General features: G+C 38.7%; 1 protein-coding gene and 1 long non-coding RNA gene across 14 annotated transcripts in view; one reads left to right on the top strand and one right to left on the bottom strand.

Annotated features, from left to right (window-relative positions):
- Positions 1-869: 869 nt before the first annotated feature.
- On the bottom strand, positions 870-4,587 carry SMIM15 (small integral membrane protein 15). Of its 7 annotated transcripts, none has more exons than XM_060635714.3 (4): positions 4,490-4,587; positions 3,130-3,265; positions 2,904-2,957; positions 870-2,260 (listed from the first exon to the last, which is right to left on the bottom strand). In XM_060635714.3, the coding sequence occupies exons 3-4, from the start codon at positions 2,917-2,919 to the stop codon at positions 2,025-2,027; spliced, it is 252 nt and encodes an 83-aa protein (XP_060491697.1). In that variant the 5' UTR covers positions 2,920-2,957; positions 3,130-3,265; positions 4,490-4,587; the 3' UTR covers positions 870-2,024. The 7 variants fall into 7 exon arrangements, with proteins under 7 accessions (XP_060491697.1, XP_060491699.1, XP_060491696.1 ...); XM_060635716.3 differs by lacking the exon at positions 4,490-4,587 and adding an exon at positions 4,267-4,377; XM_060635713.3 differs by lacking the exon at positions 4,490-4,587 and adding an exon at positions 4,262-4,373.
- Positions 4,588-4,902: 315 nt separating this feature from the next.
- The window catches only part of LOC132681351 (uncharacterized), a 109,670-nt gene continuing 92,145 nt past the window's right edge, over positions 4,903-22,427 (top strand). For 6 of the 7 annotated variants that reach the window (XR_013556678.2, XR_013556679.2, XR_009611024.3 and 3 more), the window contains exon 1: positions 4,903-5,001. This is a non-coding gene — a long non-coding RNA (uncharacterized LOC132681351). The remainder of the gene's footprint in view (positions 5,002-22,427) is intronic. The other variant, XR_013556676.2, reaches the window with a different exon arrangement.

Raw genomic sequence — 22,427 nt, 5'->3', positions numbered from 1 at the left:
TATTTTACATCCCCTCAAATCCTCCACATACACACAAACATATAGACATATATATTATGAAACCTTGATCTCACATATAAAAAAAGGTCCCATAAATGTTGGGAAAAGCTAAACCTGAGGAAACAAATGGCATATGCCAAACAAATACAAAATTGGCATGTGTTAAGACTTTAAAAGAAATTATAGAAAAAAAAGATTTCAGTTAAATAAATATCTTTAAATTGTAATGAGAACCAATGAAAACACAGCTTTAGTAGGTAACTGAGAATTATGGTGAACAGATCTTTTGCTGCAGTACTTTTACTCTAAAATGTGACCGACCATAAGGAAGACTTATGGGCTCTGTAGATCCAGGAGGGCCAGTAGATCTACAGAAGCATTTTTTTTCAGTTTGAATTTCAATGGTAATTCTAACTATTAAAACTTCAGTGGCAATAAAAAGGTCACTAGATATCCTAGATCACCTGAGTAATATAACGAAACACTGGAGTGGCAATATGTTCATTACACTGGCACCACGTTGGAACTGACAACCTAACGTGTAAGTAGTACTGTTCAGACCAGTCCTTAGGTATTTGTAGTTGAGAAACACTGTCCTCAACTTTTGTAAGTATGCTTTTAGCTATAAATGAAATTCATAACCCTTTGAAAAGTCATCTAATTTTAAGTACTGTATTATTATTAGCCCCCCTTAAAAAAAAAACAGGACCTTTTTATAAAAAAGTATCAAATTTATTTCAATATCTAGTTCCATTTTTAAACTAAAGCTGGTGGACAATTTTTTGTAATTTAAAATTCATTATCAGAGGGGAGGAAAACATTAACAAGCTATTATATACTGACAGCAAATAAAATTACTGGACTATGCATTTATAAAAGCCTGTTTAATAGTAAAAAGTTCCAGTTATCTACTTAACTAAAGGAAAGATCCTTTAGCTCTTTATTTCTAATTTTAACACATATCTCATTTTGACATAATTTACCTTTTAATCTAATTACTGGTATGATGACCAAAATTTTTCCAAATGTTAAACCTTTCTTTACCACTTACGAATTACAACTATTACTTTTTAAGAATTCCTTAAAAGAAATTTGAAATTTTAATTTTCACCATGAACCTGTTTCATCAGAAAGTAGACTATCACTACTAGGTAAGTTAAAACAAAGAATGGAAGAAAAACAAAAAATGGCATCTATATAATGAGCAAATTATCTGATAAGACATTTTAACTACTTCACATTTCTACTTAGTACAAGAAAGAGTAAACTGGTTCCAAGGTAACACAAGGTTTGGCATTTTTACTGCAAGCTTTAAATCATAGTGTTATTCTACTCAACAAGACATCTCTAAGAAAATGGCAGTGTTCATAAGTACAAAAACTGTTATATCTGGTAGGTGGTATTCTATATAGTCAATCAGAGAATTCTTTATAAAATTAGATTTTAAAAAATGCAGAATGTCTGATAATTCTCTCAAGGGCTAAAATGAGAAAATGCAGAACACAAAAAGTCATTAGTTAATATGTGGCTTTGAGAAAGCCAGAAATGATTCTATTCCAAGAAATAAGCAATAATGATAAAAAATATAATATACTATATGCCTTTTAAGCCAAAGCACACTTTTCACCTCAGGACAGTTTTGATTTTTACATTCTTAACTCCTTTTGTCCAGAAAGGGCCCCATTCTAAGCCATCATTTGAAAAGAATTCATAATGTATAGTCATTTCTCTCCACAGGATGTTTTCGTTTCAGTACATAAGCTGCAAAATGGCAAATGACTAAGTCAGTTATAAAGAATTTATAGAATAAATGCCAATTTACAATAACTGTCAACAGACTTCTACACCAAAGCCTAAAAGTTGCAGTAGTAGAGGTCACAACTAACATGATCCTTCCATGTGCTCAGACTTCAGTGACTACAAATTACTGTCATAAAAATCAGAAAAGAAACCTCAGTGGGTCCTTCCAAAGCTGCTTAATTTTCCAAGTGATTTTTCTCTGGTTATAGAGCCTGTTCATTCCTTCAATCCTTCTTTAGTCGTTTAGCTTTTGCAATATTTTCTTGACGTTTTTGTTTCTTCTTTTGTTCCTTTTCCCTGGCTTCAATCATCTTGGCCAATTTCCAGGACAGTACAGCACTTGCTAGAAACAATGGAGTAAGGGCCAAAATAACCGTTGTAAGGAAGCCATACGGGTCCTTTGCAGCCCATTCCACAACATACTCAGCCCAAGCCTTTATATCAAACATCTTGGTAGTGTCTTCGGAAAGGGGAGGAGGGAGGCAACGAGAAAAAAGACTATGTGGTTAATCAAATTTTGAAAAAGTTACATCATACAGTTAACTCAGAATTCCATTTTCACTCATTAGTCTCTTGTTTTTAAAAAGCATTAAATGTACTATTTTAATAAAGACTGATATCTCCAGTTAAAAAAAACTAATCCAAGGATGATAACACTTAAAAGATGTAAAGTTAAAGATAAAAGTAAAAACCACGTGCAATCTGCCACAGGAACTACGCATTCTTGATAGTCAAGACACATTTTATTAGCAGCCGACTTTTGTAAGAATTTTGAGTTTTAAACACTCATTCCAGACAACAGCTGAATCCTGTTTGTCATTTTTGGACAAAGCCTTAGTACTTTTATGTACTAATTAACAAAAGTATGAATCATCAAATTTGGTGTTTGAAAAGGACAAACCATGGAGTACATGAAAGGCCAGGAGAAAGAGGTAATGGATGGCTGTTTTCCAGGAATGAAAAGGAGAAGCTATGGGAGCCATGAAAATATCTACATTCATATGCAAAGAAATAGGAGCAAAAAAGCCACATGCTATTTTATGTACTCTTTTGGCTCTGAGGACTCCTACTTGAGGACATAATTTAATAAAGGAGAAAATTACCCACAACAGGTGCCATGCATTTTGTTCCATTTTGAGTCGGTATGGGAGGGCCATCTGTTAAGGAAGGACGGTGTGGATCTGAGTGACATTTTCTATTTTGCCTCACAGGCTTTTCAACCTTTCATGTTTGGGTCAACCTCTATTCAAAGGTGAGAATTAGAACACTTGGGTAGGAATGGGTGTATATACATCCACAATTTCAGCTGGGATTTAAAAAGTCATCTACCTTATGCTTGAGTAGTTATTTCCAACTTTGTCCTGCGATTATTAGTAAGCCAATTACAATTTCAGATGACCCTTGCTTGTCTTCTTCTTCTTTAGCTCTACCATATACTTGTGAGAGAAGATTTAAATTCTATATACTGGGTGGGTTGAAAAGAACAGATAAAAGAAAAAATGTTTCAGTTACAACTTTCAGGATAATTTTAATACAATTTCAAATGGAGTTACTTCGAAATTCTATATATGCAATCTATAAATGACATATTAAAATTGCCTGGCATATCAAAGACATTGAATATTTATTTCCTCTTAATGTGAAGAAAGAAATCATTATTACAACTGCAAACGCCCTCTAAGAAAATCCTAATTACTGGAGTAATTACAAGCATTTTACTACATTACTTCAAAAATAAAATTATTTATGAAGCCCACTGGCATATTAAAAAAAAATTACAGCATATCCATTCCTAGGTCTTGAACTTTTTTGTCACTAATTTATAGGGCTAGGTACATAATTACAAAATCAAATACCTCGCTTTATTCTTTAACGGTTTTGGGGTCTATTCTACAATTCGTGTTCTTTTCAGAAAACCACCACAAAATACAATCCCATCACTCAAGAAAACTACCACCGGTTTTAATATCCTTTCACCGGTCTCTTCATATATTTTCAACAGAGAACACTAATTAAAGTGACTCTAGGATATGGTTAAATACTCTAGCTTCTGTCCCCTACCCTTGAATTCGTAGGCCCCAACGTACACAAGAGGTCCATCTGTTTCTTCAGCTTCTCCAGCACGGTAACGAATTAACTAAGGCAAGCGAAAGAACTTTGCAAAAAACGAGGCACGCGGAAGTGAAGGACATGCTTTGTGGCAAAGTTTTAGCCATTAACACAAAAAAGTTATCGTCCATAAGCCACCAAGGCTCCCGTGCACTTCAATTTCGGACCCAAACGCGCGCGCCTCCCACACTTGGAGGAATAAATATTACTCTTCTTCCTTGCGTAAGGGCTCCACCAGGCTTGCTCTCCAAACCAGTGCTGCGCGGCTCCCGAAGCTGCAACTGATGGTATTTCACGCCATCACAAGCCCCGTCCACCCTTGTTTCCCCTTGCTCATTCTTGCTCCCCCTACCTCACCCGGCCGCCGGCCCCAGGGGACCATGTTCAATCTCCACTCGGCCTCGGCGGGCACTGGCCCGGCGGGTCCCGGAGAGCGGGTGGCCCCCGGAAATCCTGGCTCAGTCCGCCAGTGCAGTGGCCGCCTCCTTTGGGCCGTGGACAAAACAACTGTAGCGGCCGCCACCAGACCCCCCCGCATCACGGCCGGGACTTCGGGTTCGGACCCCTACTCCCAACTCACCTCCAGGCCGGAAGCAGGAAGGCGGAAGCCGCAGCTTTCCCGTCCCGCCCACAGGCCGGCCCCAGCCCGCAGTGGGCCTGAGGAAGTCGAGGGGCCAGTTTCCGGCTGCGCCATTGTTGTGTGGGTCCCGGGACCTCGACTTCCAGGACTCGCGGGGGCGGAGAGGCGGGGTAGGGCGGCGCACTGCTTACGGGCGAGCGGCAGGTGAGGCCGCGCGGGCTGTGTGGCTGCGTCCTGGCTGGTCTCTGGCCGGGAGCCGGAGTCCCGCGCCTCCTGCTGGGATGAAGGGGCGACCGTGAAGGCGCAGGTGGGCTCAGGCCTTCAGAAGCCGGTCCAGAACCCTGAGGGCCCTCTGCCTTTGCCCCCGATGCCTGCCAGGGGACAGCCCCCTCCAATGCTGGAGCCACACCCTTGATGGAGGGCCCCGGTGGGTGAGGTCTGTAGCTCCTGGAAACAGACCCAAGAGCGGCGGCAAGAAAGGAGTTGGTCTCCACAATCCGCCCAAAGCCAAGGTGAGGGTCACACAGCGGCTGTTGAAGGATTCTGGCGAGTTTCTTCTCTTGGGTCACACCCACCCCTTGCCCCTCTCGCCTTCTGGTTGGACAATAGTTAAAGCCTCACCTACTGGAGACAGTGAAGCAGCTGGACCTTGGTGGATCCACTGAAGCTTGTTACTAAAAGGAAAATTCAGCCATGTGTGTGAGGAGGGATTTTTGTTGTTTGTTTTTAATTTGAGAACCTAACTCATTTCACATACACACACAAATATACAAATGGTCGATACTTGCCCAACGTAAACTTGATAAATAAACTGGGCGTAGAGTTCCCACAGAGATATTTGTTCTTTCAGTACACAAATAAAGGGATTCAAAAGTCAACAAGCAGATAGAGTGAGTTTAATATTGTCTTCTAGTCTACAGGAACTGAGAGATTAACTCTCGCTTGGTTGCGAGCAAATGTGATTGCTTGCCCTGAACGGCTCTGTCTTCTGTTTGACTACCTCTGCGAATGTTGCAAGACCTCTTCGCTTTTGTGTGCCAAATAAAGCAGGTTTTTATTCTCGAAAGACTATAGCATGTTCTCTTTGAGGAGCAAGCTGTGACATGTATAAATAGATATAACAACAGTAACTATTATTTACCAGGGAACAGGCTTTTGGCAAATAATCTAGTGATCTGTAATACTGTTCGTTGGGCATATGTTAATGTTTGTATGTTGTATTAGCAGCAGTTGTTTTCTTACTCATTCTTGTTTGAAAACTTGGCCGATGGTTTCAAAGCTTGTGCTGCTTGGACCTAGCCTGTACCTGTAGTAGCCAGAAAAAGCAGACTCAGTCACTGGATTGTGTATACTGAATACTTTACTTGCTGGAGGTAACTGTGTGATTTCTAAAAACTTGTTCAAATAGGAATTCCCGGATGGGGTCAGATCGTATTTTAACATCCTTCACTCCAGAGGCCAAGATGTGTGTGTTTTGTTTTCATCTTGTATACACAGTATACCCAATTAATTGCCTTTCCAGTGGTTTGCTCTGCTGCTTCCCTTGTAAAACGCATAAGAGTCTTGGGTTGCAAGAAAAGGTGCGTAAGAAAGAAAGAAGCTTCCGTTCCCCTTTGGTTGTAGTGTAGACCATGCCTTCACAGCTTAGTGCTACTGATCTAGTTTTCAGTTCCAGGACAGGATGTAAGTAAGCCCAGGAATAGCATAGGCGTTCCCACAGCCGAGCCCTTTACTGCAACCTACATCGCGTTGATGAAAGGTGGCTTCAAGATTGGTTCAGATACTGTGGACTATTTTCTGTAGTGAGGAGTCGAAGCCTGTGAGTTCAGTTTCACAGGCCTGGTCTCTGCTGATCTGTATACACTGATAAGTCACTCTGAGCCTGTTTCCTCTTCTTTATGTGGACAGTGTACTAGGTTGTCTCTGGTGTTCTTTCAGCTTTAAAATTCTGTCCGTTGGACTGAATTTGGCCATTTTTCTAACTTGTGATTCATAAGCAGCAACAAAACAAAGAATTTAGTGGAAACATAGCCAATTTTCTTAAGATCTTATTTATTTGGAAAGATCCTGAATTGGGCTTTTATTCTTTCTCAAATGTCTTTTAGAATTTCAACTTAGAATAACTAGGAAATAAGCTCTGCTTGTATTTATTTTTAAGAAATCTTATTCATGAACCAAATTTTAAAAACCTTACACTATTAAGGAGGGTTTGTCTTTACATAATTCCTGTGTAGTGTATACACCACCTTCCCTATTCGCACTATTTATTGTTCTTGTATTTTGAAAATGGAGCATTACAAAATTTTAATCATTTTTTTCTTTTTTCTCTTAAGGTAAATCCTACTCTCATTTGTTTACAAAGTCTTTTTCTCTTATATGGTATAAAGTTGCATTTCACCTGGACTCATGTCAAATTGTGAATGGAAAAAAATTGTGAATGAGTAAAATCTGAGTAAGATTCTGTTATAATAATCTACACTTGACTAAAGATCTTGAGAATTTTCTTACCTGTTCAACATTTTGTGCTTATTTATCTTCACATATTTGGCTTAATTTGATGAAACTGGTTTCTTCCCTAAATTTTATTTTGTGAGTTTTTCCTTTCATTGAAACATAATTAAAATACATGTCTTAAAATGCACACTTACATGATTTAAAAAGTAATCAGGTATTAGCGGTACTTGCAAGATCATACTGAAGAATAATTTCTCCAAAGCTATTTATTGAGTGCTTACTATGTACCAGGTACTGGTCTAGATGCTTCATATCTATTATCACTAATCCTGAGACTAAACAACCCCAAATGATAGTATTCTTCTACCCATTTTACAGATAAGGAATCAGAGACCTAAAAAGTAGAGCAGGATTCTAAACACATCTGGCCAAAATCCCAGCTCTTCTTTAACATCCAAAGACATGTCAAAAAGTGCTGATTTCATAAAATGGAAGTACATGTTTTGATTCTATAATTGTTAACTGACGATCACAACTAAAATTTTTCTGTACTTTAGAATTTCTTATTGCCCAGGTGGTGGCAGCATGTCTCAAAGAGCTAGTGTGGTGCAAAAGGTTCTCTTCAACCTTGCCAGTTGATTTGTCTCTTCATCTCACATACCTGATCTCTTTCAACCTCTACTTCTCTTTTGGGCTTTCACTACTATTAGACCTCTCCCTCAGTAATTAACTCCATCTTCCATCTTCCCTTCAATTTCATCTTCTGAATAGGTCCTATTCTGCCCGTTTGCTTTCAGCCTGTTTTACTTACAACGCATCGCAAGATTTCTATTTTTTAGAATATCCATGTAGACCTAATCCAAGGAATTTTTTTCAAATATTGTTATTTTTCACCCATTGTTAAATATAGTTTGGAAGAAATGCATACTAAAATAATTAGCTAATATTATAAAATACTTGCTTAAATGAGAAGGCATGTGTCTTCAACTTCTCAGATACACGAATTAAGGATGTAATGAAAACCTTTCATAAGATAGAATTAGTCTTGAAATTAAGAACAAGAACATTCAGGAGGGAGCGGTGCAAGTTTGTATAATTCAGAAGGAATGCATATAAATATATAGCAGAATAACTAGTTAAACCTATTTTAGCCCAAAATTGCTTGGGACATTATTCTCATCTTTGCAGGGCAGATGCTACCTCCTCACAATAGCCCTCTTTACCTCTATCACTTTAATTTTTTTTTCATAGCACTCCAGTCTGACAACTTGTTTACTGGTTTGATGTGGGATCACTTACATTGGTACCTAGAATATTGTTTTGAATAACTGATTCCAAGGTGTAGCATTGCTACCTACAGATAAAACTGTTTTATTTTAATTTGTGGTTTGTACAAATCATGAAATAACCTAAATCCTGTGAATTTGTGAAGTCTGTATTAAAGTACCAAACACTTGTATGTTTTCAAGGTAATAAGGGATGCCCCATTAAGAAGAGGCCTAAAGATTAGTAAATAAGGTGTTTGGAGAAAGGTAAAGTAATTGTGATTATCTTGTTAATGAAAGAACACTAATTGCTTACTAATTTCTGAGTATGTAAAAATACGTATAAGGAACATGGCAGAACATCTTCATTGATGAGATACAAGGAATTGGTCCTAGATTGTAGGTGCTAAGATTTAAGATAAGAACAAGCTGGAATAGAGATCTTTGAAAATAGGGCAAAAGTGTATTTGCAGACTAGATGCCCTCTCTAGATATTTTCCAACTTCATTATTCCCAATGCAGATTGCAGGAGAAATACTTAGATTAAAATAGCAGATACTTCTCTCGTTTATTATTCCTTGCTGCCCATGGCCTCTTGCATACATTTTAGAAACATTCATTACACTTGAGCACAGTAGTCAGTACAGATAGTTACATATTGCTGCTTTGGGTAGTTGATAGAACTTTTTCTAACATAATACTGAAATCTGCTTTTTTAAAACTGAAACTGTTTACAGTTCTTTGTCTTCAGAATGTACTATACATGCGCTTGCAGCAAACTAATACTTTATAGTTGGAGGGCATCCTTTTGGAAGCTTAAAATTTCCAGTAAATCCTCCTGAAGCCTTGGATTACAGTGCTGTTGAAATTGTCAGATACTAAGCTTTGCTGCTGAATCTAGAGGTTTCAAATTTTAGGCCTGTCCCTAAATGAGGTAATTGTATTAGGCATGTCAAGTTAATTTTTATTTCTGTGCTGGGGTCTTCTAGCCATTAAATAAGAATTGCTATCCCAGTTGGGAAAACTAATCCATGTGTCAGAATCTTTCAGTGTAAAAATGACGTTTATGGCAAAAGTAGCCCTTAGCAATATCACCTTCACTGGATAGAATTTTAATGAGAAACTTTCACCTTCACCTAAACAAGCTTCTTGAAGTAACCATATAAAACATTTTAACCATATTTGCTATATGATAATGTCAAGGACATTGTTCTCCATGTCATGTAGTACCCTTTATATAAAGACCCATGTAAGATATTTTACAATGTGATTCTAAAAAACTTTTGAAAGCCACTTTTTGATGGTAAGAGGTTTGCCTCTTTTTGATTGGACTGTCACAAAGCGCAAGAGCCAAATTTGAAGTTCATTTTTAACATCTATTCTGACCTGCATTCTTCCATTTCTTTTTAAATACATTTTTTCCTATGACAAGTATTATAGATCTATAGTTATTGTATATGTTAATGTAGTAAGGTAAGTCAAGTTCTTGGTGAACTAAGGGACAGTATAGTTTGGCTTTTTATCAAGTGCTAGTAAGTCAGACTTAAAAAAGACTTCTGATATGTAACAAGTAGTTATTTGCTAGTAAAATTCTTTCACTGATTCTAATTATAAGTCTGTCTTAAAATCTTACAACCATATCTTTCAAAACTAGAGAATATAAAAAATCATTGTTTGAAATCGCATCCCAAAGTCTAATGCTAAAAGCTAGTTTGTACCTTTAATAGCCCTCATAGTATAGTGTGTATATTTGGAATCTAGTTTATAAAATAAACAAAATTTACTTGTGCCAGGCTATAAATATGTATGGTTTATGTTCTCTATACCATCACTTACAGACATCTCCTACTCCCAAATTCATTAATTGCTCTTGCTGAGTTTACAGTTTGTGTTTTTAGGCTTTAAGTCAGGAAATGAAACAGTCTAAAATATAAAAACTCAATTCTGATTCACATATGTACTCTTGAAGTAAAATAAATAATAGTGGTTGTGTATGAGTTTCTAGAGGGTTTGAATTTGGAGTTTTTCTTCATTTTTAGATTTGGCCTTGATCAACTAATTTTCCATTTTCTGTAGTCAGATAATAGTAATACCTGCCATTATAAAGAAAGTTGAACCAGGGTGCCTGTGTGGCTCAATTGGTTAAGCATCCAACTTTGACTCAGGTCATGATCTTACAATTCGTGAGTTTGAGCCCTGTGTCAGGCTCTGTGCTGACAGCGCAGAGCCTGGAGCCTGCTTTGAATTCTGTGTCCCTCTCTCTCTTTGCCCGTCCCCCACTCCCACTCTGTCTCTCTCTCAAAAATAAGTAGGCATTAAAAAAAAAAGTAAAAGTTTAAAAAAAAAAAGTTTGGACCCATATTCTCTTGAGATTTTTTTCATCTCTCAATTTTAATATTCTATTGCAGGACTATACTGCAGTTGTAGATTTTGTATTATTAATGACTATAGGTGTATAAGATTCTGATTTAGTCTCTAGTTCTAGGTTCATATTTGAATTCATGATGTGGAGCAAAAAAATCATTTACTATTTCTCTGCCTGGGTTCCCATGTCCATAAAATAGAATTAAGAATACTTGTTTTTTGCAACACTAACTAGTTAATGAATAATTGTGTGGTATCCTCTTTAGAGAAGGTTGTAGTCTATAGAAACCATCTATAAATTGATTGTTGGAGCTTACACAGATTCCCAGGGAATTATGTTATAAATAGTGGTTACATTCATTTAGCCTGTAAATGCCTATTTGACACACAGTATAAGTGGAAAGAGTGCCTTTGCATAAAGATGGTAGGAGATAATTTTCAATACTAGCAATAAAGTAGTAAAAATTAAATGAATTTTTGATTGCCTTATACCACAGTAAGGTCTTATACCAAGTAATGGAAAGTGGATTTATCTGAGTCCATATTTCCCCCAGATTTTTACATCCTGGAAGGTATGAATGATTTGTCAGCACTTTTTGACCATCTTACCACATATACAGGATGATACATCTTATTGTATAGGCAGGCCAGGAATCACTGTTGCAGCTCTTTTCAAGTCGGCTAACCTTTTTATACCATGGGAAACTAAAGCTGCATATGGGTCTATAAATTATTCATGTGTGTATGCAACGCATGCAGAATATATTTGTATACATTAATCTGTGATGTGCCCCTCCCCCCCACTCTATATATGTAGAAAGATGTACAAACTCTTTTTCTTTTTTGATTTTTTTTTTTTTAATGTTTATTTTTGAGAGAGAGAGAGCACAAGCATGAGCGGGGGAGGGACAGAGAGAGGAGACACAGAATCTGAAGCAGGCTCCAGGCTCTGAGCTGTCAGCACAGAGCCCGACACAGGGCTCAAACTCATGAGCTATGAGATCGTGACCTGAGCCAAAGTCAGTCACTCAACTGACTAAGCCATCCAGGTGCCCCTGAAGTATAGACTCTTTAGAGGAAGCCTCATGATTCTTACCAGTCTGTTCCAGCCTGCCATATAAATCTTCCAGCATGATAGAGGACCATTTATTTCAGACCTCTGCAGTTCTAAGAGATACCTTCTTAGGGTACTGGTTGCAGTACAGACTCTGGAACCAAACTACCTAATTTGAATTCCAGCTCTTCCTCTTGTTAGGATCATGAGGCTACTATGAGAATGCACCTCACAGACCCCCACTGCAAGGAGTTTAAGTGACCAAGGATCCCAGCTGCTATGCTCTGAAATCCATCACTGTATTTGTGCCAAGACCTTACTTCTTTCACAGCTCAATGACTGAGCATGGCAGAGATACTAAGGCCCATTTTGGGGAGACACAGCCTCCTCTGATGGCCAACAGGGACACAAGGACTCTCCCATCACTTTGCCAAGCCTTCTTTAGGCAACATGGCCCTCTAGAACCCTTCCACTCACTCTTCCTTCCCTCTCTCTTTCACTTAGAGTCAGACTTGCATCTTGATGTGACACTTCACCCAGTCTTCCTGGCTCCCCCCCCCTCCCGATTATCTCTCATAGATATTTACCCAATAAAAATCTTACACATTTAATAACATCTTCGCTGCTGGGATGGTAAAATTGACATTTGGAAATGGCTCATCCATCTCCTGGCCTGAAGGTGCCACCCTGATTGGCAATGAGCTTCTGGCATAAGGCTACAGATTAATTACTAAAGATTTCACCATTGTTGATATGGGACAATTTGAAAAATATGGGAGGAATAGCATCTACAAAGACAACAGAGTTGGCTGATTACTGTAAAATTGTATAGTAGCACTACAGAAGGAAAATAGAAATAGCTGTTAAGAAACCATCAGTACCTAAATGTCAGATCTGGAGGGCCCCTGTGATAGTCTTTATCGCCTGTAGAAGGACAGAGTCTGTTGAACCACTTGCTGAAGAGCTAGCCATTTGTTGGAGTCACAGAGCTCCAGAGGTATTTGAGCATTTAGGTAACCTGGTATTTAGGTATCCTGGTTCTGTTAATGTGAAGGTGGGAAAATCTAGAATCCTAAACATAGGATGGTGTCATCCTGATAGATGCCCCTGCTCTTCCCTTTCGAACCTTAGGGCTTGCAAGGTAGCCCTTCTCTAGTAAGAACTAGCTTGTTTGCTCTACTGGAGATACTACAAAAGCCTCTTGGCCATAAGGCAATAGCCCTCCTCCTCTCCCCACTTTCTCCTTTCTTGGCTGCCAAGTGACTAACTAACCAGTAACCAAGTCAATAACTGGGTTAACTCTCAGCAAAGTGAAAAATGTCTGAGTTGCACTGGCAGCCTGTGTAGGAAGGAATAAAGAGGCTGAGCAAATGGGCATGCTGGAATGGATACATTGCATAAGGTCAGAAGATCTACTGGTGGCTTGTACTCCATGAGAGGACCATTCACCCAAGCCCATGAGGAGAGCACTGGTGAGAGAGGCATCATCAGCATCACTAAGAAGTTTGGTGGTAGCTCTCCTCTGCTGGCCTGGCATAAAGGTAAGAGAAGCAGCCACAGAGCTGACTCATTAATGTCCATGGGAATAATGAGCCCTGAAGTAATGAACCCGTTGGTGTTGCTTAACTGCCAGAAGCTAAAAGGTCACAGTTATCATAAGGCCATTCTTAGATCCAAAGGAGCTTGACCCACAAGGAGTTCTAGAGTCAGCTAAAACAGCCTAGTCTCCCTAGGGACAAAATAGATGGGCAGTGCTTGAGAGTGCTGATTAACATACCCTAAAAAGCAAGAATGGATGAACAGGAGGCCGAGGGCAGTGACAGCAATAAAAAGTCATGATCCCTTGCTTAGTTCCCAGACCTGAAACAATTTTTAGATCTAGAACAGAATAGGTGGATGGGTCCCAAAGAAGAACCCTACCACACCATGGAAACTACGTAAATACATGACATTTCTCCAAAAAGGCTTTATGGCTATCTGAGTGACTCTACACCAGGGAAAGAGGAATAATCAGGTGTCTTGAGGACTTTTGGTCATAGGATTTGAGCTGATGTCGGCATCTGCAGATTTAAAGCAACATCACAGCCTTCCTGTTATAATGGGCACCTACCAGACCAGGGGTACTGCCTAAACTTAGTCTCACAGTGGGCTTCAAGTGCATAACAAGTATTTATGTGGCAATTGAAGTAACTGCCACATTGGATCCCTGGTCTGTGGAGTAGGAGTTCTAGTGGGGATTGCCAAATGGAACCTTCTGAAACTACCCCCCCCCCCCCCGCCCATCCCTCTCATCAAGATAGTAAATCAGGCTCAATATTGTATTTGGGGGGAATAATGAAGATGAATGCCAACATTTAAGACCTAAAAGATATGGGAGTGCTGGTCCCAATTCTCTTTCTTTAATGTAACAGTCCAGCCCCTAAATAAACTGGATAGATCCTGGAGAGTTACTATGGACTACTGCTGAGTTAACCAAGTAATAACTCAGCACAGCTGCTGTTCTATGCTGGACTCATTGCTAGAACAGATTAGTAAGGCCTCAGATACATGGTGTGTCAATGATTTGGCACTGTGTTTTTTTCCAATCCAATTAGAGAAAAGAATCAGAAACAGTTCACCTTAACAAAGAACAGTAACACTTTTCATTTAGACTGAGTTTTTCCTCATGGCTGTGTTAACTCTCCCATCCTCAGTCATAATATAATAAAGACATATGGACCACCTAAATAACCTCATGACAGTACACTGGTCCATTTTACTGAACATCACGTGGTTGGGCAAATTTGCAAGAGGTGGCTACTAAGCTGAACATATCAGTAAGATACGTGTACCCCAGAGGATGGGAGATAAACACTAAGAAGATTGAGAGACCAGTCACTTTAGCAAAGGTTTAACCATTGGGGGAATACAGTATATCTACTCCAAAGTGAAAAATTGCTGCCTCTTGCAGCCCCTACAGCAAAGAGGTAAAAGATTTTGTAGGCCTCTTTTCCTTCTGGAGACCAAGCATTCTACAACTAGGAATAATACCGTGGCTCTTCTACCAAGAAATATGGAAGGCTGCCAATTTTGAATGGGGCCAGGGCAGGAAAGTTTCCTGCAACAGTTTCAAGCTTCAGTGCAAGCAGCCCTGACAGACACTTGCAGCATGTGATCAAGCAGACCTTAGTGGTGTCAGTGGTGGGAGACAATGCAGTGTGGAATATGGCAAGTCCAGTTGGGAAATCATAATACAGGCCCCTGGGATTCTGGAGTAAGGTCATGACATCTGCAGCAGTTAATTGTAGAGCTATTGACAAACAGCTCTAGTCATGTCTCACTGGGTTCTGTAAAGGCAATGCCTGGCCATGAAATAGTTAAACCTGCCCCTCCTCCAAGTCCCTATTGGAATGAATGACTGATTTTCTAAGTCCATCATTCTATCTATGTTTATTAGTTGACACTATAATAAAAGGAAGTGTTTTTCTCTGTTCATTTATTTATTTTTAGCAGATGGACTTGTGGATTCTTGGTTAACAGATTAAATCCATTACTACCATTATTTTGATGTAATTGCCCCACATTTGTCCACTGGAACCCCAAAACTTTCCCTTTGTGTGTTAGAAGCCCCAGATGTGTCATGTACTCAACATAGTTTGAGTCCTTTTGTGCTTTTTGATACAGTCAAATATTCCAGGTTCATCTTCTACTTTCCCTGACCTAGCCCTGGAATCAGCCATTTTTGCAAGGAGCCCTGCTTTCTTTTCATGGAAAATGGTATTCAGGAACCAAGATCTGAGTGCTGGGTTTGCTCATGCTGCTGCTGTGTCATTGCTTGTGGTCCCTCTTAGCAGATACGTACATATACAAATGGCTGTATTTATACCTGTTAAAAACCATGAGTTTGTTTTGTTGCCTTCAACTGCAGTCTATCACTCCTTTCTATTCTTCCCCTTTTCCTTATTTGTAATTCCCTTAACAAAAACAATTCTGGCTGCCATTACCTTTAAAGTATAATTTTACTCATTTACTCAAGGCTGAAGTACACAGAAGGTAGTTCTAGAATTGCTAATTCATAGTATCTTGAAAAGAAAATTTACAGGTTTTTAGGTGACCTATCTGTTTACAACCCCTCAGTTTGGCAGCTGAAAAGCCATCTCATAAGTAAGGTTAATGAATTCAAACTAAAGCCCCAAATAAGTGTGTCTAGGTCAGGAGAACTGGATGGCTCAGGGGGGTTTGTTAAAGGGCTACAGAGCTTCAACAGTCCAGGTTAGTAGCTTCAAACTTCATGTCTGCTGTAACTCACATAATAGGTGACACAGAAATGTTTCTGTTGGGTAATAGTAGTTGATCATGGCTTTACTTCCTAGGTCTTAGTAAGTATAATCATGGCACTAAGAATTGGTGCCTCAGCTGAAGGAAAGGACAGATTTCACCGTCGAAGGTGCAGTTTAATCTTTTTTAAAAGCAAACTGCAGGGGTGCCTGGGTGGCTCAGTAGGTGAAGTGTCTGACTCTTGATTTTGGCCCAGGTCTTGATCTCACAGGTTTGTGAGCTTGAGCCCCACATCAGGCTCTCCAGTGACAGTGAGGAGCCTGCTTGGGATTCTCTGTCTCCTTCTGTCTCTCTGCCCCTCCCCCACGCATGATATCTCTCTCTCTCTCTCTCCCTCCCTCTCTCTCTCTCTCCCTCCCTCTCAAAATGAATAAACTTAAAAAAAAAAAAAAAGCAAATTATAATAGATGGTTCTTAAGCTTTTCCTGCCCATGCACAAAGCACAGTTTCTCAGTGACGTCTTTATAACACTGTATTACAATTATATCCTTTTTAAAAATCACATCAGGGTTTATGATCTAATAGTTTAAAGCAAATATTTAGGAGATGACTGAAGGAAAAAGGTGTTATTAAATGCAGTACTCTTAATCTGGAGGCTAGCATTCTACACCAAAACCTGGGGGTGAGGTACAAGGTGATATAAACCAAGTTTAGGATTTTGTGTAAATGTGCTGTCAACATCAGACTTCCAAGTATGCAGATCATTTGTGCTTTGACACCAGTTTCTTTTTGTTTTTAGTACTTTGTATGGTTTTGCTAAATATTATTAAGCAGTTTCAACTTTCCACCTTAGCATTGAATGGTAAGCAGTCTAAAGACAAATGGATTCTTCTGTAATGATAGTATCTCTCTGAGGAAAGCTTAAATCTTGGTTATTAAGATCAGTAATCAGTGTTGTGCAGTACATTACCTTTTTTCCTCTAAAATGAGAGGTAAACTTAAAGTTTATTACTCTCTTCAGCTTAATGTCAGTATGTTAATTTGCCTGTTTTGCTTGGTATTATACCTTTAGATTTACTGTTAACTGCCCTTCACTAAAAAGAAATTACATGTTAAATCCTCAAAGTATCCTGTTTTCTGTGAACTTGAATAACTTAGGAAAAGAAAGGGGCATTTTTAATCTTGGAAAAGCACATTGACCTAATTCATAAGGCCTTGTGAAAGCTGTTATGCAAACTGACTTCCCTTGACATTATCTTGTTTAAAAGGCATTAAATGCATTAAGCTAATGCATCTACCCTTAGATAATGAGAGAAAAAATATAAATTTATTAAAGAGTACACCTGTCAGTTTATTTTTGGTTCATCTCGATCAGTTTTACAAGAAGACCAATGACATGCGTATCCTAAGTTGAAGACAATCTGGTTCAGATTCCTATAAAATAGGTTAATTTTTAAGTCAAGTATCATTAAACATCTGTGGTAGGCAGCTTTAAAGATAGCTCGCAATGATACCCACTTGCTTATATCCATTCCTTTGTTTTATTCGCTTCTGTTTAGTTTAGCTAAATCTAATGACATGCTTTTGATTAACAGAATATGGTAAAACAATGGGATGACATTTCCAAGGTTAGGTTACAGAAAGATTCTGGCTTCCATCTTGCTCACCCTCTCTTGCTTTCTCACTCTCTTTAATGGAAGCCAGTTGCCATATTGTGTGGTGCGGCACGAAGAGGCAGGGATATTAAGGAAGTCTTTTACTAACTGTCATTGAAGAACTGAATCTTACCATAACTGTGCATGAGCTTGACTACAAGCTCTTCCTCTCTGTCAAGACTTGACGATGACGGTCCCAGCTAACACCATGAAAGCAGTCTTACGAAAAAACCCTGGGTGCCACTGTGCCAGATATACCTGACCACAAGAAACTGTGCGATAATAAGTGTTGATTGTTTTAGTTGCTAAATGTTAGGGTCATTTATTACTCAGCCAGAAGTAACTAATACAATGTCCTTTAAAAAAATAAATCACAAAAGACCCTCAAACTTTGTGTTTTCTAGTAAAGCTTTAACTAGCATTTCCAGACCAATGATTTAGTGCAGTGGTTTTCAACCACTAACATTAAAATCACCTGAGGAGTTTAAAAAAAAAAAACAAAACTTCAAATGCCTGGGCTTCACTCCTAGAAATTCAATTTGAATTGGTCTGGGATGGGTCCAGGCCTCAGTATTTTTAAAGGTTCCCTAAGTAATTCCAGTGAGTAGATGAAGAATCACAGATTCAGTATAAATTGACTTAGTGAAGCCCCCTCTGGGTGCCAGCTGTACAAGCTGTAACATTGGGAACTGGAGCTCACTTTTCATTTATAAGTCGGAAGAGAAGACAAACAGGTAAACAATGACAACAGTGTAGCAAATGTTCCAATAAAGTTATATACAAGATAATATAAACACAGAAGAGGAAACACCTAACAGCAGTGATAAAGTCAGAAAAGTTTTGACAGCAAGTTATTCTGGAGCTAAATGTTTTTACATTCTAGTGACCTAGAATCAGAAATGGAAGAATGGGGGCACCTGGCTTGCTCAGTCGTGGAGCATGTGGCTCTTGATCTCAGAGGTGTGATCTCATTGTGTGTAGAGTACTTAAAAATAAAGTCTTTAAAAGAATCATGGAGAAATAAACATTGCAGGCAAAAGAGTACAAGAGTAAAGGCTCAAAGTTTTTAGAGAATAAGCAGGGCTGTGGTATGTTCATATTTGACTAATAGGGCAGGATAAATCCAGAAGGGTAGGGGGAGTGTTGACAGAACTCTAAATTAGGGATATGGAGACCAGTTAGGATGATGACATGACCTGCAGCGGTAGCAGAAGGGACGAAGGGAAGGGAGGGGATTAATTTGCTAACCAGGATATATAGCATATAAGACTGGAAACATGCACTGAAATGCAAAGGGAGGGGCCCATGATGACTCCTGGGTTCTGGCTTGGCAATTGTGTGGGTGGTAGACTGTAACTTTGGCAACAGATATGGGGGAAGCAAAAGCAGAACACAGAAGGAAATGAACAGTTCAGAGTTAGATCTAAGTTTAAAGCTTCAGAAGAAACAACTGGTTGCAGTTGGCACTAGAAATGAAAAGCAAATTGCCATGTGACTTGCCAAAAGAGCACATCCTGGGGATGATTTTCGTGTATTTTGAAATAATTGAGAGCATAGCTTCTGTTTGGTCTCCATGTGTTTTGGTTCAGTCAGCTCTTACTAAGACAAGAATGATCTTGAGAATTTCACTAAAGCAAAGAAACCTTTAAAATTGTACTGCATAATCTGTGTTTCACTATTTTTGTCCACTGACTACAGTTCACTCACACCACACTCTTCTCCTTAGGTGCCTTTGCCCCTCTTCCTCCTTAGGGTAGTAATGCCTTGGTTTGCCCAACTATTATAATTTTGAACTGACATCAGATTGCATTGTGCCCTGAAGTGGAAAGGGTTTGAATAGTGGCATCCCACATCCTCATTATGGTCACTTTTTTCCCAGTTTTATTGAGAAATAATTGACCTACATCACTGTGTAAGTTTAAGGCATACAGAAGTTGGTTTGATTTACATATTTTTTGACTTGATTATGACAATAGGGTCAGCTAATGTCCATCTTCTATAGATACAATAAAAAGAAAGAAAGAAGTTAAAAATTTTCTCATGATGAGAACTCACAGGATATACTCTCAAAAACCTTTTTATTTTTCATACAGCAGTGTTAGCTACAGTCACAATGTTGTACATTGCATCTCTAGTATTTATTTATCTTATAACTGGAAGTTTGTACCTTCCTCCACTTTCCCCTCCCCCTACTCTCTGCATCTGGTAACCACAAGTCTGATCTTTTCCATGTTTTTTTCTTTCTTTTTTCTTTTTTTTTTTTAATTTTATTTTGAAACAACTTTTTTAAATACGAAATTGATTGTCAAATTGGTTTCCATACAACAGCCAGTGCTCATCCCAACAGGTGCCCTCCTCAATGCCCATCACCCACTCTCCCTCCCTCTCACCCATCTTTCTTTCTTTTTTAGATTCCACCTACAAGTTGAGATCATACAGTATTTGTCTTTCTCTGACTTAATTTCATTTAGCATAATGCCTTCAAGGACTATCCATGTTGTCACAAAACTGGTAGAATCTCCTCACTTTTTATGGCTGAATAATATTCCATTGTATGTATATACTACAGCTTCTTTATCCATTCATCTATTGATTGTTTCCATGTCTTGGCTATTGTACATAATGCTACTGTGAACATGGGGGAGAAGCTATCTTTTTGAGTTTGTGTTTTTGTTTCTTTCTTCTTTTGTTTCTTTTGTTCTTTTGTTCTTATATTCTCAAAAGGGAAACCGATGGGTGTTGGGGTTCTATTTTTTAATTTTTTTGAGGAGCCTCCGTATCATTTTCCCTAGTGGCTGTACCACCTAACAATCTTATCAACAGTGCACATGGGTTCCTTTTTTTTCCACATCCACGGCAGCTTTTGTTACCTCTTTATTTTTTGATGATGGCCCTTCTAACAGGCATGAGGTGATACTTCATTGTGGTTTTATTTGCATTTCCTTAATGACAAGTGATGTTGACCATCTTTTCATGTACCCATTGGCCTTTGGTATATCTTCTTTGATGAAATGTCTATTCTGGTTCTTTGCCCATTTTTTAGTTTATTTGGGAGGTTTTTTGCTATTGAGTTATATGAGATTTTTGTGTATCTTGGGTATTAACCCTTTATCAGATACATGGTTTGCAAATTTTTTTTCCCATTCCATAGGTTGTCTTTTCACTTTATCAACAGTTTCTTTGGCTGTGCAGTAGCTTTTTGATTTGATGTAGTCCCACTTGTCTATTTTTTATTTTGTCACTTGTGCTTTAGGTGTCATATTCAAAAATATCATTACCAAAATCCATGTCAAGATACTTTATTCCTGGGGCACCTGGGTGGCTCAGTCGATTAAACATCCGATGTCCACTCAGGTCACAATCTCGCAGTTTGTGAATTTGAGCCCCTCGTAGGGCTCTGTGCTGTCAGCACAGAGCCTGATTGACTTTGGATCCTCTATTCCCCACTCCCTGTGTGCATACTCTCTTTCAAAATAAATGAAAACATTAAACAAAAAAAGATGCTTTATTCCTATGTTTTCTTCTAGGAGTTTCAACTAGTTTCCTAGCTGCCCCTGCTGAGGGTTTCACATTTAAGTCTAATCCATTTTAAGTTAATTTTTTTGAGTGGTCTATGATATGGGTCCAGTTTCATTCTTTTACATTTGAATATCCACTTGTCCAGTACTTTCATTGAAAAGACTGTCTTTTCTCTGTTGAGTATTCTCGACTCCTTGTCAAATATTAGTTGATCATATTGGTCATTTGTTTTAATTCAAAGGAGCAGTACATTTGGCTCAGCACCTCAGTCTGTGTAAAACCTGTAACCCCGTGTATTTCAGAGCGAAGTTACATGTTGTTATTTTGAATCCCTGACACTTTTGAACTTTTAAAACTAAATTCTTTCTTCTCTAGTCTAGACAACTCATTACCACCTCCCCCCACTCACCTCCACCTCCCAGGAAGCAGAGAAGCCACAGGGAAATACAAGTGAATCTTCCTGCGAAAGAAAGGGTTGTACTTTGTCTCATCATCAAGCCTGCCTTGGGGCTGGTGTAAAAAAAAAAATGCTGATGTCTGCATAACGTGTATCTCTTAAGTAAATCAAACCTGTAATTCAGCTTGGCTGCCTCTAAGTCATTTTGATTCCTGCCAACAAGAACATTAATGAACTTAGTATCTCCACAGGTTTATTCATGTGTAAGATCCAATTCCTTATTCCTCTTCTTTTTTCCAGCAGCTGCCCCTTTCCATCTGATAAAGTGGAAAGCTCGAATAGGTCATACAAATCCAGATCATCACTTAAAGCCAGATTTTTGTAGGCAGTGTTCTGTAATTCTTCTGTCTGATTTTATTTTATTTTATTTTAAATTTTTTTAACGTTTTTTTTTAAATTTATTTTTGAGACAGAGAGACAGAGCATGAATGGGGGAGGAGCAGAGAGAGAGGGAGACACAGAATCGGAAGCAGGCTCCAGGCTCTGAGCCATCAGCCCAGAGCCCGACGCGGGGCTCAAACTCACGGACTGTGAGATCGTGACCTGAGCTGAAGTCGGATGCTTAACCGATTGAGCCACCCAGGCGCCCCACTTCTGTCTGATTTTCGAATGGCAAACAAAGTTTCTAGGCCTTGGATTTGAAAAAAAAAAAAATCCATACACTAGTAATTATTGTCATGAAGAAATAATTTATGAAATTTTGGTTATTCATGCCTTTATTTTTCCTGCTTCTATTTTCCTTTTGACAATAATGAGTAATTCCATTATGTTATACTTTTGCTTTAGGGTCTTGGTTTACCTCCATGGATATACAGTTGGGATATGCCACATCAAGTTGTACTTCGGTAGATTTCCCCAAATGGCCTGAGACTGATATAGAAAGTACGCTAAAAAAGACATGAACCTAATTAGT

This window comes from Panthera onca, chromosome A1 (genome assembly GCF_046562875.1).
Source record: "Panthera onca isolate mPanOnc1 chromosome A1, mPanOnc1 haplotype 2, whole genome shotgun sequence".
NCBI classification, from domain to species: domain Eukaryota; kingdom Metazoa; phylum Chordata; class Mammalia; order Carnivora; family Felidae; genus Panthera; species Panthera onca.
The sequence above is the reverse complement of the archived record's forward strand: the minus strand, read 5'-3'. Positions and strand labels throughout refer to the sequence as shown.

Coding starts and splice junctions, on each gene's coding strand:
- SMIM15 (XM_060635711.3), bottom strand. CDS start 4,447: ATGCGGGGGGGTCTGGTGGCGGCCGCTACAGTTGTTTTGTCCACGGCC. Junction 2,261..4,266: donor CCCCTGGGGCCGGCGGCCGG/GTGAGGTAGGGG, acceptor CCCTTTCCGAAG/ACACTACCAAGATGTTTGAT.